This window comes from Crocodylus porosus, unplaced genomic scaffold (genome assembly GCF_001723895.1).
Source record: "Crocodylus porosus isolate Cpor-Errol unplaced genomic scaffold, CroPor_comp1, whole genome shotgun sequence".
NCBI classification, from domain to species: Eukaryota; Metazoa; Chordata; order Crocodylia; family Crocodylidae; genus Crocodylus; species Crocodylus porosus.
Window position 1 is genome coordinate 769,638 of NW_017728920.1, and position 16,471 is coordinate 786,108.

Below are 16,471 nucleotides of genomic sequence, written 5' to 3' on the forward strand. Positions count from 1 at the left end.
GCACCGGTCCTGGAAGCACTGGAATACCAGGTCAATGCATGGAGTGGATGGAGCACGCTCCGGTTCCACCACCCAATACCAAAACTATGTATGATGTTAATCCAAAGCCGCAGCCACAGCTTTATTCTTCCCCCTGAGGACACACAATACCTAAAGCAGAACTTCCTCCTCCTCACTTCACTGAGGAGACTTTTACTTTCACTTTCTATTTCTACCTCTCTGGTTACCTCCAAGATAGCAGCTGTCACGATGGGGCAAATGAGAAGGGCTGCCCGTCTTATTTACCGCTTCGCGCCGGTACGCTTAGCCACGCCTATCACTATGTCTTATTTTCAGGGTATGGCTTATATTGCGCAAATACGTAGAAATCCTATTACGGCTTATTTTATGGGTATGTCTTATTTTCGGGGAAACACGGTATTAGTAAGCCAAGTCCACTTAGCAAAAAATCGTGGGAGGTCACTCTCAGCAGTTGCTCCTCAGCTTTGGAACTTCTTCCCTCAAGGCCCAAAGGCCCACCAGAGACTGAACCTGGACATCTTTTGGAAGAGCTGTAAGGCCTTCCTATTTTGGTAGGCATTTAGGAAGCAAAGCTAGGCTGAAATATTATTGGGGGTGGGGGAGGGATCAGTTTTACACTGATATCCTAATTCCTTTTTAAGTTATTTTGTTCTTTTGTTGCAGGCCTGTCTTCTGTCCTCTTAATGTAATTTGCCCTGGGCCTTTGTTACGAAAGGCAGCATATAAATACAAACAGACAGAGCTTCAGTAGCTGATCTGATTCACAGGAGATGCGGCCCAATTTGGCCATAGATTAAACAGGCAGCTGAAAGCTACCTCCAGCTGTTAAGTCTGTTGGGCTTGGGGGAGGAAAGGGGCGTAGGGGAGGGAGGGAAGGATTGGGGCTAGGACAAACTGCCCAGCCAGGGCAGAGGGCACATTATTCAGAGAGGGGGGCAGGGGACACGGCATGTGGGCGTGGCAGCGCTGGGACCAGGGCACCTGCCCAGCTGGGGGGGGAGGGAGAGGAAGGCAGCGGGATGCAGATACAGTTCACTCCAGGCAGAAGGGGGCAACAGGCAGCAGGGAATAGCCCCTGCTCCCAATGCTGCTGCACTGCATCCCACATCCTCCATGCTGGCTGGCAAGCAACAGGGCCAAGCCCCCACTCAGAGTGCTGATGAGGGCACGATAGCACTGGGAGCAGGGGCTATGCCCTGCAGCCGCCCAGAGTGAGTTGCACCTGCCTCACACCCACCCCCACTACCCCCTCCCCAGTGCCAGCTGGGCAAACAGCAGCAGCAGGCATAGCTCCTGCAGCTCCCCCCACCAGGGCAGAGGTAGGCGCAGCTTGGGGAGCTGTGGGAGAAGCCCCCATGGCTGCCCTGCCTGGTCCCATCCCCCACCTGGCCCAGCCTCCCAGCAATTAAAAAAGAAAAAAAAGCCCCACACTCAACAGCTGCTGTAGCAACGATTGGGACATCTGAGAGCTTGTGGCAGAGCACTCCACACCCCCCAGCACGGGGCAGTTGGGGACAGCAGGGATCGCCCCACCCCCCACTTGGCAGCTGCTCTATGGCACGGGTACAGTGTGGCTCAGCAGGGTACTGCACACTGCCTGGGAGCTGGGGGGGTGCTCCAGCACTCGGCCCCAGTGGCCCCAGCTCCCAGGCAGCGTGTGGCGCCCTGCCAAACCACGCTGCACCCGTGCCATGGGGTAGTTGCCATGGGGAGGTAGGGGCCATCCCTGCTGTCCCTCGTTGCTCTGCCACAAGCCCTCAGAGGCCCCAAATAACTGCTCCTACATCCAGTGAGTGTGGGGCTTGTTTTTTGGGGTTTTTTTAAAGCTTCTCAGTCAGCAGCTGCAGGAGCAGCAATTGGGGCCCCTGGGTGCCTGTAGCAGAGCCCCCCCCCGCGCAGCGCAGCACGAATTGTCCCCCCCCACCTGGTACCCATGCAGCAGCTTATGCATCGCATGGGTGCAGTGTGGCTCAGCAGAGTGCCGCACACTGTCTGGGAGCTAGGGTGGCTCAAGCAGTCAGCCAGAGCCTGGCAGTGCTCAGCCCCAGCAGCCCCAGCTTCCAGGCAGTGCCCTGCTGAGCTGCACTGCCACACATCTGGGCAGCTGCTGTGTGGGTACCAGATGGGGGTGGGGGGAAAACAATCCCCGCTGTCCCCTACTACCCTTTGCTGCAGGGTGGGGGGTGCTACGCTATGAGCACCCAGAGGCCCCAATCACCACTCCCGCAGCTAGTGAGTATGGGGCTTTTTTTTTTTTTTTTTTAAGTGCCAGTACTAGGCTGGGGCTGGGGCCAAAGAGGGCAGCTATGGGGGCTTCTCCTGCGGCTCCCCCTGTCCAGGGAAAGGCAGGCTTGCCTCTCCCCAGCCGATCCAAATCACTGAATCTCTCTGAAGCTGATTTGGTCAAATCAATTCAGGACAGCTATTCGAATCTCTGAACTGAATCACTGTCCTCTGAATCGGCCAAATCTGAATCAAATACTTCCCTATTCACAAAGGCCTACTACCTCTTAAAACCACATATAACACTGGCTCAATTGTTGCCACACACTACACATTTCTGCCACCACTTAATACCTTGCTTCTCTCTGTACCCTTTTGTTTTTGATGTAATGGGTTATCTGTAATTACAGGAATTAAGATTAAGTCAGAAAATCTTAATGATCTCTGACCTAACAGTAACTGGTCAGAAAGAAGGACTATCAATGACAGGGCCTTTTTATCAGCGCTGAGCTACTGTAAGGGAATTTTATTTACTTTGGAGTAAAACTCCATCACCCAAGACTGCTTCCTTGTTCTGAATGCGTAATAGTGTATTGGGAGATGAAAAAGGACACATGGTTATTATCAGTTTATAATAAAGATATCACGTTTCAACATCAAAATCCTAAATAAAATATCCATGAGCTGTTATTAAATTACTACTGTAATAACATGTCAAGTTTTTAAATCTATTCAGTCACATTTCTAGCTTCAAAACAGAATAAATACATACATTGCCCAAGTAGTTACCTTGCATAAAAATCTCCTGAACCTTTTGTTCTTTTACCCAGGCTTTTACTTCCTCATGTAGCTGCGGGTTGTCCCTGAGAACTGGGTTTAGACTGTCTACGTCGTCCTACAGATTTAAAAAGCATCATATGTTATGTTTATTCATAACATTTATGAATATTTTCCTAAATATAACCTGGAATACAAATGTGAAGTAACCTGGCCCTAAATGTACTGATTAAATACAAATCTATGTACTATTCTTGGAAAAAATGCAAGATAGAAGAAAGGGTTGCCACATGAACAAAGTATACAATTCCCACATGTGGTCAGACTTATAAGTTATTCATAGGATCAGACATTTATAAATAATGCCTCATTGCAAGCCAGTTCCCCTATAAAGACTTCAGTGTTTATAAGAACACAGCAAAAAAGGATAATAAAATGTGATAAGAATTTAGAAAGTTAGTTCAGTTTTACTTTTTTTTTAATTAATTGAATATACTGAACACACATACAAGCATACACATGGACAGAAACAATTTAAGTTTATCATTATACATCTGTTAAAAAAAAAACAAACAAACATTTTTACAATTTTAAGGCTGAATAGAATTTTGTTAACAGTATGGGCTCAAAGATCATATTTCAATAATGGTTAAAATGCTCTTAAATATTTAATTTTAAAATGTACATTTTCTTGCCACTGTACTATTTTGAGTTAGTGAGATAGCATCTTGACAGCTAAACAATGCATTCTTGGCGGCACTGTCATCATACCAGGATAGATACAAAACCATTTTTCTTTCCCTAATGCATGGCTCACAGAGACATAGCACATGGTACAATCTGTCGGTTCACCTTGCAAGGCAGATTTCCTACTCCTGCATTCGTGTTCAGTGGCAGAAAAACAGTAAAACAGCACTGCTGATTGGTGGCTCTGAGAAGAGCATAGGCAGCTCCTTGAAACTAGTAGATAAAAGGTATGTGTAGCTGTGCTAGAGACTTCCATCTACAATTAAAATAACTGGTGAAATCCTCTGTAATAATTGACCCATTTCCTTTCAATACATCCTGTTATTAAAACGAGTCCATCTCTAACTGCATCTTCTAAGCTTAACAATGGGAGTGAGGGTGCATATAGTATCAAAAGACAGGTCTAAGAGGTAAAACATACTTTGCACAGGAAACTAAAAATCAGCTTGAAAATTATATAAACTTCAACACTTGAATTCCAGGCCTACACACTGTTTGCCATTTGACATATTATTGCATCTCTGATAAGTACAATATACAGAGTCACAAAAAAGCCATGCACAAACATGTGAAAGCTATACAAGATACCACACAGATCCCTTCAGAGATTAACCTAAATATTTCTCACTGTATATATCTACAAAATAAAAGTTACCACATTAAACATGTAACAATGGTAAAATATGCTGAAAGTGAAGCTTCTCACTGAATGTTTTCAGGACACATGGCATAATCACATGCACAGGATGTGTGAGCTGCTAAGTGGTGAGACCTTAAACAGAAGAGCATCACGCCCCCCAGCCTCACCCTGGTCCCCAGGTGAGAGCAAACTGCATCTCAAAGGATCCCAATACAAGCAACTAACCTTCATTTTTCCTTCCAGTTTGCTGGAGGCTGCAAGTGAGAGGAGCAACGGAAAAATACCTGGCCATACCCAGTTTACTCTCCCTCAGCATCTAGCTCTGCCATCGTGACACAGGAGTTTGGGCAAGATGGACCTATGGCCTGACCCAATAAATTGCAGTTCTTCTGAAAGTTTGGGGTAGGTCCCTTCACAGGAGAGACTAGAAAAAGATGACTTACAAAAGAAAGTGGGGTTCCTTTAACTGGTATATACCCAAGGCATGCTGTCATGGCTGCTATGGCCTCAGCAGGCCCTAAAGCAATTGTGTAGGTTTGTATGTATGGACCTGCCACTGCAACAGTGACATGGCGGGGATGAATTGCCTATGCAGCAGTGGCCATGGAGGACTGGAGCATGCACAGGATCACTCACAAAATGGTGGCAGCAGCAGGGGGCTTGCACTGCTCTTGCAGTGGGGGTCCCAGGCAGTCTATATTACTGCACATAGTCCATGTGGTGTATGGCCCCAGCTGCTCTGAAGCTGGACATGCTTTAATACATGAATCACAAGTTTTAATATGAACAAAAACTCATTACAACTGCAACATTTTACAGAAAAAAAAAAGACCAAGTAGATTTTGCAATCCTTGCAGAGGTCAGCACCACATTAGTCCTCACCATCTGTGGTTTAATTAACTATAGCTTCCTCTGGCTGCTTAGAGATTTTCCAATGATTTATGGCCTGAATTAAATGAAAACGTGAATATAACCAACTTAAAAAATACATTTACACTGAACACATGTAGAAAATAAGTACTGCAATAATTTTTTTTTAAATATTAATGTATGGGGTTGTCATTCAAATTCAGGAGAGCCAGAGAAACTCATTCAATTTTGGTATTAATTTCAACTACAATGGAATTATTCTCACTTATATTAGAGGTTAATTTGCTCAGTAATTGTAAGACTACAGACAGACTGGGTATTTCAAAAGCTTAAAGCTTGTCTTCATTCGTCAGATCCATTCTACACACAAGAAATTATTTTATAACCAGTACATAACCAGTAAGGTAGATGTCCACTTACACAATCATCAACTGCTGCACTTAAGATTATTCAGTTTCCAGAACTAAGTTAATGAAGTGATTAGTTTTACAAGATTACCACTTGCCTTTTCCACACACGTATTGCCTCAAGATACACTATGATGAAAACAGACTTTTCTGGCTACAATGCAATTTCTCAAACTCTGATAAACTGTTTATTTGTTATCTCAGTCTACGAAGGACACACAGATTTTTAACAAAAATAAGTTTATTTAAGATCAAATTGGGTAATATATTTATTAATCTCATTTCCAAGGAGAATTATTTTGAAGATACTACAATGGCTACGACTGCACTCCTAACAGAAGATGTCTGTGCAACTGTTGAAGTTGTCCTCAGTTTCAGGAATTTAGCAGCTTTATAGCTGCTTCTAGACTTTCAGACAACAACCACCATAAAAATGTCATTTTTAACCTTCAGATTGCCAAATGCTTGCATTATTTCCTCTTGGATGCAAAACCCAACAACAGGTTTACTAGATGGGGCATCAAACAAAAGTTTTTAGAAACAGGCTTCTCCAAACAAACAAACAAAAAAATTAAATGGCACCTTTCTTAACCCTCCTAGACAACCATACCTTTAAATTGCCTTTCCTGGTTTCTTCCTACTCAGCCTCTCTCCCCCAAAACGTTCTATTACATTATTTCTCCATCCTTTACAGCCACCCGTGTCAGCTGTATCTCCTCCCTTTTCTTTTCTCCACTCCCTCTCTTCTTTTCTAGCTATCATCTCTTCTGCTTTGTGAAAAAAAAAAAGAGGGAGGAAACTTATTTTCGTGTAATACTTAGGTCAGCTTTTCTGCTCAATATTATCATGTCTCACTGAAGAAAATCAAATCAGAAGAGGCTCTTAGAAAGGTACAAGCAGATGAAGCAATGAAATATAAGGTAGTATCTGATGAAGTAGACCAGCAGTGCTCAACCTTTTTGCGTCTACAGGCTAGATGAGTGGTGCATGGACTGTCAATAGGCGAGACTGGGCCCCACACCGCCCAAACTAGCACACAGAGCCATACTCTTTGGTCTCCAAGGCTTCCCACGGGTCCAGAAATTTGGCAGCAGGGGACCTGCAATTAGCTGCCACCACTCTCCTGTAGCCAGATTTTTGTACCTATGGGGAGCCCCACAGGCTGGATGACAGCTCCATTGGCCAGATCTGGCCTCAGGGCTGCGGACTGAGCACCTCTAAAGTAAACTATATCCTAACAAAAGCTTACTCCTCTCTGAATGAGTTAGTCTATATAAGGTGCCACACTTCTATGAAAAAAACCAAGGATCCTCAAGAGAGTGTGAAAGGAGCTATTAACTGGAAGTTGCCCACCTGCCTGGCTGCAACCAGGCAGGAAGAGTATATTCTCCTCAAGCCTGAATCTAGGTTAGGCAGAGGAACTGAACTGATAAAGATCCCAGCTTAAAGTAAAAGGATGTGGGTGATCAGCAGCAACTACAGATGAGACACTGACAGTGAAGCAGAAAAAAATAACAGGGGTCGGACTCTCTCTCAGGTCAGGAGTAGGGGTGTCAGGACAAACAGAATTCTCACAACATCTGCACAGAACAAATAGAGTTTAGGTAACCCACAACAGACATTTAGGCCTCCTGTGGTTTCACCCCTTTTCTCTGCCTACAGTATACCACTGCATAATACATACACTGTTGTGGAATGAAGTATACCACAGCCTTCATTCTCATTCACTTCCCCATTTCATTTGGTAGAAGTTAAATAATTAATGATGAATAAAGTACCCCCAGAGAGAAGCTGGTATCCATCAATGGACAGCTATACCAGACCTGCACCCCAAGGCCAGGCAGATGTTACACAAATCACTTGAGAATCACACTATAATACAGTTGAGAATAATGCAAACCAAATAAAAAATAAAACTCAAGGACCATGAGCTTTGTCAAATCAGTATACCTACTTCCTCTTTTCCTATGTACAATATGAACATCAAAGTCTAAAAACTATAAGCAGTCTCTCCCATTTCCATCTTCTCCTACTGATGACTCATTCATTTTCTTTCCTACTCCACTAAATCAATCATTCTTCCTCCTCATGCATTTCACACACAACACATTCACCATCATCATTTCAACTAACTCATTCTCCAGTTTTTGTTTTCTCTCTCCGTGTTATTTGTAAGACAGAGAGTGAAAAAAAATGAAGAGCAAACCCTGGAACATTTCTCTTGCCCCAACCAACAGCTCTGAAAGCCACAAGAGACGGGTTATGTCCTTAAGCACCTTTCTGACACCCTAGTGGTGGCACTGAAGGCAATCTCGGGAATGAAGGACACAGACTCTCTTCTCTGCAGGGTGAGTAATTAGAGAAGATCAAAGTGGACCAGCATGATTCAGGAGAATCTTGAACTCTGGTATGGGATTTTAAGCCTAGATACAACCATGTTATTTATGGACTGAGATACCCTTTGAAGGCAAGTAACAGTTCTCCAAGTCATTTCACTACGGAACAAATCATATAAATATGGCAAGTCTTTACACAAAAAACACTGTCAAAGAGGCATTCTTTTGAATGACAGTTGACAGGGCTGGAGAGTGGCTAGATGGATAATCTGCTACACTCGGAAGTCAGGAAGAGTGACTAAAACTTTCTTGACTGAGAAGCAATCTTTCAATCAAAGAAACTAACGTTAAACAGTACTATAATCTGAGCTAACACTGGGTGTCAGGAATAATAAAAGTTATCTGCAGTACTAGGACCAGTGGAATTGGAAGGCCCATGTACATTAAGTGGTAACAAACTGAATAATAACAATTCATAAGTCCCATCAATAAGATTTGTGCTGCAACACTATCTCTTGACAAGTAACATCCATAGGATTTATCACACAGCAAGCTACTACTCTACATGATCAAAGGTCTCAAAATCCAGTTCTATACAAGGAAACTATGAAATGAAACATTATCAAATATTAACAGCAAAGCTCAACCTCAAAAATAACAAAAATAAAAACATTCACTAATGTAATTTCAATGAATCGTACTCACATTTATCATTTGTATTACCAGTAACTTGGCTTCCCGGCAATTACAGAATCAGCAGCCTTCCAGACAGGCATATAGAGCCAGTCTAGGAACTTTTCAAGATCTTCAGGAATATGCTGTTCCAATTCCTGTCTCTATAGTCTCTGGAACATGGGCAGAGTATAGATGTCTATCAGACCACAGCCTTGAATGTGGGGTCTGAGCCTGACCAGCACAGCTGGTCATCTTGGTCTGCTATCATACAGTTGATCCCCCAGACTGATCAAAGCCAACCCAAAGCCTGCAGCAGAGCCTAGCTCTCTGCCCACTCTCTGTCACTTGAGTGACTGGCTGAGGTCAGCTGAGCCTCCACTTCCCTTACAAAGGGAGCAGGAAGCATCCTGGCAACCTGACCCAAGACTACTCTGCGACTCCTTAGACTCCACTCTTAGCTTGATCTCCCAACTAGGCTTGTTGGTAGCTTTGCTTTTCCTGTCTGCTCCTCCAGTGCTCTGGACTCAGCTTGCTCATAGATATTGCTCTCAGCTGGATCTTCTGGCTTCCTGACTTCTCATTGGTAATCTTGACCTCTGTCTACTTCTTCAGGGCTCTTGACCTGACATGCTGTCTAACTCCATTCCCAGACTGATTTAGCTCCCTGACCCAGTCTGTCTCGAGGCTGTATTCATCCATCCTGACCCAGTTCAGTGCCCCAGTCCGTGAGCGGCCACAGACCCAGCAGCCACGTCCCAATGTGGCGACCTCTCAACTCTAAATACTCACCAAATCCTCTCAGTTGCAATGCTCATCCCTTAAGAAAAACAAAATATACTGAATGGGTTGCCATAGCTACCTCATTGTTTGCAGCAATAACATGTTTCTGGCACATTAGCTGCCACATATGAAACGTTATTTAAAATCGGCAGGTATTTTTAGGGTTTGGGTTATAAAATGCATTTCTTAGTAGTAGAGTGTGTACCAACCTGCTCCAAATCCTGACAGTGAAGAAGTAGAGTAAACAAATATTCTGCATCTATGTTGCAAAAAAACCTCCTTTATAGTTGTAACTGAAGTTACTGAAGTTATGCAATCTTGTGAAAAGTGTCCTGCACAGAAGGGGAAGGGTCAATAACAAACTGGTTTGTATACACTATTTCCAGTATTAGAGCCCAACAACCTGTAGTTATGGAGGTCCAGGCACTGAGACAATGAAAGAATTGCTTCCTGAAGAAAGACAGCTACAGAAGGTGTTGCTTGTCTGTTAAACTAGTCTCAACTGAACAAATCAAAATAATTACTTCAAAAAGGACAGACTTTGATTAGAGGAGCTGCTTGAGGTATATACTGAATGTCTCCTATGGTTTATAGTGTCTCTTGGGAGAAACCAATAGCAGCTTGTAATGGTCTCTTTTTGGGACAGGAGTACACATCAGGCCTGTGAGAATAGGGAAGTATTCAATTCGGATTTGGCCGATTCGGAGGACAGCGATTCAATTTGGGGATTCGGATCATGTCCCAAATGAAATTCAGGGGAATTGGTTTCAGAAGATTTGGCGCCAATTCAGAGAGACTTGGTGATTCAGCCATAGACTATAAAGAGGAATCACTGAAATACCTATAACTGTCATTTTTTGGCAGATTTAAGTGAAAATTGCAGGGATGGTAGCACCTTCTAAGGGCATGAAGCCTGCCAGGTTTCAAGGAGAAAGGTGCAGGGGTTTCTGGGAAACTGCACCTCAAACTGTTCAAACCAAATCCCGCAACATGCGACTTCGTGTGCGTTAAGGTGCTGTGGGATGAAAACAGGGGCTACTATCCCTGCAGTTTTCACCTTCACAACTCCACTGCAACCAGTAAGCCTTAGGCCTCTCAAAGATCTTACAGGTCTGGGTTTTCCCCAGCCAGGACTGTGCGGTGACTGGAAGTTATCAGGTGCCTCCTACCCACCTTCACAGATGGGCCTATGAACTAAATTTCATCAACCTCCTAGATACAGAAACTCACGGACTCAACATAAACATTGGATTTATGACACACTACAACCTGCCTGACATCTGACTCCCCAGCTGATCTGCCTTTGGTACTGCTGGCAGGTACCATACCTGGGATCATCTGCTACCTCAAAATGATCCCACGCTACACTACCCACCCCTCTGCCTCCGCTTCTGGGATGAGGGTGGGGATCCTGTCTTATCCCCCTCCTCAGCGGCAGAGGCACAACAACAGAAGGAGCTGACTCACCTGAGCCACTTGCCTCCACAACCCCAACCTCCTCAAAGGTGCTCTCCAGAGAAGGAGACCTGGCTCTAGGGGAACTCTGAGGGGTGTGGAGCACAAACTCAGATTCCCCCTTGTTCCCCAGAAATTCTTTTGCTAGGGTGCTCAGGTCTCCTGCTTCCAAATCCAGCTCCACTTCTGGCACTGGGAGGTTTACACAGGGAGATGAAACTGGATTGGAGGTGTCATGCTGGTGGCCATTTCTGGTGTTAGGGGATGTGGTGCAGATACTGCTCCCATCTCCTTGCTTCGACTGGCAGCAGAAAACTCATCACTGCCAGGAAAGGGGATGCATTTATGTTTCGGGGGGCGGGGAGAGAACACTAGCAGCTCTCTCCCTACCCCCTTCTCCCTCCCCTGCCAGAAAACCTTGCACCTGCCTTTCCAGCACACTTCGTATTAATCTTTGCTGTTCTGGAAAGTGTGCATGCGTGTGTGTGCATGTTCAATCTATTCTTCTCTCTGTGTAACTAGCTAAACTCTTTTCTCACTACTGTACATGTATGTAATTAATATCTCCTTCTCTGTTGTGTGTGCGCATGTGTGCAACATATGTGCTTTCCTGCACAGTGATGGATCATACTGCCAGGAAAAACACAGCTTTCTTTTTAAAAAGTATGTGTGGGGAAATAAGAACAGATAAGAGGTTTTTGGGGGAAGAGTAAGTTGAAATAAATGGATTGAATGGGGATAAGTAGAGAGATTCTAGACAAGGGTAATAATAAGTAAGCTGCATCCAATCCTTTCCAAAAACAGAGACTAGCAGGAGACTGACTAGGAAGCCAAGCGAGTCCAGTAGTAGCTTTCAGACTCTATTGCTCAAGTAGAAATAGCTCACAAAAGGGACAGAAAGGCTGCAGACAGAGGCTTATATGCTGTTTTGATGTCCCTCCCCCAGAGCACCGTAATTGGAAGGGGACTTAAAGGAAAGATCAGTCACTGGCCAGCTACAGATGTCAGTCTTTCCTCCCTGCACCCCATCTCTCTTCTCAGTTTCTGTTCCCCTGAAAGACTGCCTTCCAAATCTCTGAATCTTTTCCAAATCGATTCACCGGCTCCGATTTTTTGACTCCCAATTCGATTCGGATTTGGCGATTCAGCCTCTGAGTCAGGCCAAATCAAATCAGCAACACAAGCTTCATACACCCCTAGTACACATCCTGTGTTTGTGCACCCTAGAGACTATACTAGGTGTCATTTGTTTTGTCAAAGACTGCCTCCTTCAGTATTAAGTCTGTTTATAGTTTGTACCTTCCAAAGGAGGAAATCCAAGCAGAACCCTGCATAGAAATGATAGTAGCCTTTGATCTGAACTGTGGGTCAGTCAGCTTTAGACCACTAAACAATCATCCATACATGCCTTGCAAATTTGTCATATAATTTTTGCAACAAATTCTAAATTTATAAAAGCTTATTTTGTACTAACTGGATAGGATCACTGGAAAGCTAGACATAGAATACAACTTCCTATCAAAGATGTCCAACCTTTAGACTCTATTTGTCAATACAGATTTAGATTGTCCTTGTTTCGCCTTTTCATTAGCTGCCTCTATCTATGACAAGGAATTCTCACAGGATGGGAGAAAAAAATAGTTCCAGTTCTTATGAGGAGACCTTCTAGAAACATTCTGCCCATTTCAAAATGGGATCAGGGGAGTTAAAGGACTATCACATGCCTTCTAATCCTAGGTGGCAGCAGGGATCCATGTATATCATGCTCTCATATTGACTGAACTCATATGATTGTCTCTGGTACTCTCATTGCCAGAACTATCAACAATGGTAGTCTTTACAGCTTTGGAGCCAATACCAATGAACTCAGTGTTTATCTTCAGCAGGAGTGTTTTTATGGCACATACCAATCATACCTTTTGGTTCTTTGAGCTAGATTCATACCAATGGGTTGCTAACATACTAAAAGAAAGAACTGCAGAGATTCAAAGGACAATGAGAGTCATAGCTCAAGATTCACAGACTTTTCATGCAGTTATACTTTGGATGAACATACCTGAGAATCTTAAAGCTACTGGAAGTTTACGTTATCATCTCTGTACTTTGCATTTTGTGAAACAACTTTTGAAATACCGTGTCTAGTTCTGGCATCCATGATTCAAGTACAATTCAGAGAAGAACCATAAAAGTGATTGTTGTATTGGAAAACAAAGCCTAATAATCAAAGACTCCAAGACTTATATTTGTTCAGATAATGGGTGACACTAGCATAATCCATAAGCGTCTACGTGGGGAACAAAAATTTGATAAGAGAGACCTCTTCCATTTAACAGGCAAAAAATATATGATTCAATAGTTAGAAGTTAAAAGCTAGCCAACATTAGACTGGGAATTAGATATAAAAGTTTAACAGTGTTATAATTCAACAAAATAATTACCTAAAATATCTTACCAAGGGTTATGGTGGATTCTCTGTGGAAATTTTAATTCAAGATTATATATTTTTCTATAAAATATGCTCTGATCCAAAAGGGTATTAATTCACTCAAGTCATCTGGCTTGTTATACGAGAGGCCACACTAGATCAAAATGGTCTTTTCTGGTCTCATAATTTTGATGTATATATTGTATTTTGATATCTGTTATGGCTATTTGCAGCTCTGTTGAAAAAGTGGCTCTATGGATTGCCAAAAAGAAAAGAATTATGGTTTTGTAGAGAAGAACTGGACTGAGATTTGCATATTTGCATAAGAGTATTATGGCTGGTTCTGCCTGGTGTGACCTCAGCAAGTCATTCAATCCCTTCGAGCATCTGTTATCCCATTTACAAAATGGATACAATCCTTTTCTATTCACAAGAGGTGCATGTGGATAACTAATTATCATGTACTCATGAGGTATGCAAGAAATAGGATGCTGAACATCAGTCAATCAATTCAAGAATTAATTTAATCAACTTGCAATAACTATAGCTGAGCACTACATTTTAGTCCCAAATGTTCAGCTCTGCTTTTCAGGAATTGAGGTTCTGGCTGGGGAGGAAGAAAGCCTCTATAATCTTAAAATAATGTATGCAACTTATATTCAAAATTCATCACTTGTCAATGTTAAGTTATAACATAAATTAATATTTGCAAAATCCATCAAAATCAATGTTTCATGCTCTTATTTGCTCTACAAGCACAAGCTAAAGCAATATTCTCAATAATGCTGGCAGGCACACACACAGGATCAAAACAGGAATAGTAATGTTAATTTCAACTCCATTCAACAGACAGGAAATGTTTACTGAATTGAACAGGAAAAAAATCTGTATTTACAAACAATGGTAGTAAAAAAATAATAATTCAGAGCAATATTTAATTAAGTAGTATACTTTTATGAGCAGGAAATATATTGTACTCCAAGTCTCTTACATCAAAACAAAAACTGCATTTCTATTTTGTTAGTAAAGCCATGCCAATGCCAAAGGAAAAAAAACAAAACAACTATTGGCTAATCACCCTCGTCTTTATTAAACAAATTTAAAAGTTTGGATAAAAGTTACATGAGTTCCTAAACATATCTGGCTGCCAGAATTCCACATATAGTAGTTCCAGATGAAATGAGGATGTAACTAAATTTTCACTAATTACAATTTGCTGAAGGTCTTGGAGTAGAATTCTTGTAGAGGACTAATCCTGGAGTTAAAATAAATCAATAAATAAATAATCTGTACTTATTTATACTAGGTGTATTTTTTTAAGAAATATATTTAATTGGAAATTACTTCTGCCAATAGCAGTTAATTTTAATACTGTACTGTTTAAAGCTTACACTCATGACATAATTTAAGACTATGTTACCTGAAAATATCAGATACCCTGATTTTTCTGTAAGTTATTCATCTACACTGCGTGAGCAGGAGGCTGTCACCTATACCGAGTCTACCAGCCACCAGTTTCCTCAGATATATATTTTTTAAAGGTGTGAGAACTTTTGATGCTTTCTACAAAATTCTCTGAAAACTGCTGTTACAGTACAGCATTCACTCCATGAAAACAATTCCCATTCCTACTCTGTGAACTTACTGTGTTTCACAGCATCATCAGGCATCCCAGGTGAACCACTTCATAAACTGGAAGCAATATAAAGCTATACCCATGTGGCATCACAGGCAGACTGACAGATACTGCCACTCAGAAGCACACAGCAACTCATCCAAAGTACAAAACAGACATGGTTATGCTGGTTCTGGTTTAGGAAGCAACCCATCCAAAGCAGTTTTTGAGGGTCCTGCTCTGGAGCATAGTAAGTTTACTTTGTAGGCTGAGTCAAAGTTATGCTAACTACAGTATGTTTTCCACATTGTTTTGTAGAACACAGCATACCCGCTTCTTACAAAACAGCATTCTATCAAGGGAAAGAACAAAAGCAGACATTCATTTCCATATTTCGTCTAACAAACTCCATCCTGTTGGTGGGACCAAATTTAAGCATTTAAGTTCTGTGAGGAAAAGTCTCTATGGAACTTAAATCTCACAGAATTTCTCCCATGACTTACTTTAAGTTCCAGCTATAACAGATTTTTTGTATATTTTGTTTTATTGTTTCACTTGAATGATTGCAATACTATGTCCCCGATCAAGTTTCTGAGTTCCTTTACAAAAGTACAGTGAATTTGCTACCAAGTATACAAGAAAATGTAAATTGATTAAAAATCAATTGTGCATCAAAAGGGGCACTGGAAGGAAACACAAAAAGTAAACCAACAACATAACCAGTAAAAAATTACTGTTACTGTTCTGTATGTGTTGTGTCCCACCTCCATTGCCCAATCCAAAAGGTAAGAATGCCAGAGTTACAGAGCCTAGCTGCAAAACTCAAGCTATAAAAGACTCAAACTTACTGCTGGCAGTTTTTGGGTACAGTCCACAATGCATCAGCTAACATAGCAGCTGTCACACAGGAAAGACATTTTAAATTTCCAGTTTCTGTCATCTATTATCATATGTGGAAGGGCACTGTTGGTGCCTGCCACTGTCAGGGCTGAGTCAAGCAGCCAGCAGGTGCTTGATTGCAGCAGCCTTTTTAGAACCATGGCCACCTATATAAACAGAACAGTTGGCTGCTGGCAGGCAGAAATATTGCCTGGTTGAACTGCTGAATGGAACATCTGCAGGTAGATTTCATAGATTTCATAGACATTAGGGCTGGAAGGGACCTCGGGAGATCATCGAGTCCAGCCCCCTGCCCAAATGGCAGGCTGCTCCAGACCTTGGGGGCTCAGACAGTAAAGAAATTCTTCCTTATGTCCAGCTTGTGCTGAAACGGAGTTTGTGACCGTTCGACCTCGTCATCCCTTGGGGCGCTCTGGTGAACAGACGTTCCCCCAGATCCTGGTGCTCACCCCTAATAAACTTATAGGTGGCCATCAGATCACCCCTGAGCCTGCGCTTTTCCAGGCTAAGGAGTCCCGTGGCTCTCATCGTAAGATCTGTTTTCCTGACCTCTGATCATGCACGTGGCTCTCCTCTGGACTCTCTCAAGCTTCTCCACAT

At 42.6% G+C, this 16,471-nt stretch overlaps 1 protein-coding gene across 2 annotated transcripts in view; it reads right to left on the reverse strand.

The window, feature by feature from the left end:
* JMJD1C (jumonji domain containing 1C) overlaps positions 1-16,471 on the reverse strand; it is a 253,332-nt gene that overhangs the window by 55,711 nt on the left and 181,150 nt on the right. Inside the window, exons 1-2 of one of the 2 annotated variants that reach the window (XM_019538465.1) lie at positions 8,727-8,786; positions 3,034-3,139 (exon numbers count right to left, since the gene is read on the reverse strand). In XM_019538465.1, the coding sequence (XP_019394010.1) occupies positions 3,034-3,139; positions 8,727-8,735 (115 nt within the window). In that variant the 5' untranslated portion in view covers positions 8,736-8,786. Of the gene's footprint in view, positions 1-3,033; positions 3,140-8,726; positions 8,787-16,471 lie in introns of those variants that run through there. The other variant, XM_019538464.1, reaches the window with a different exon arrangement.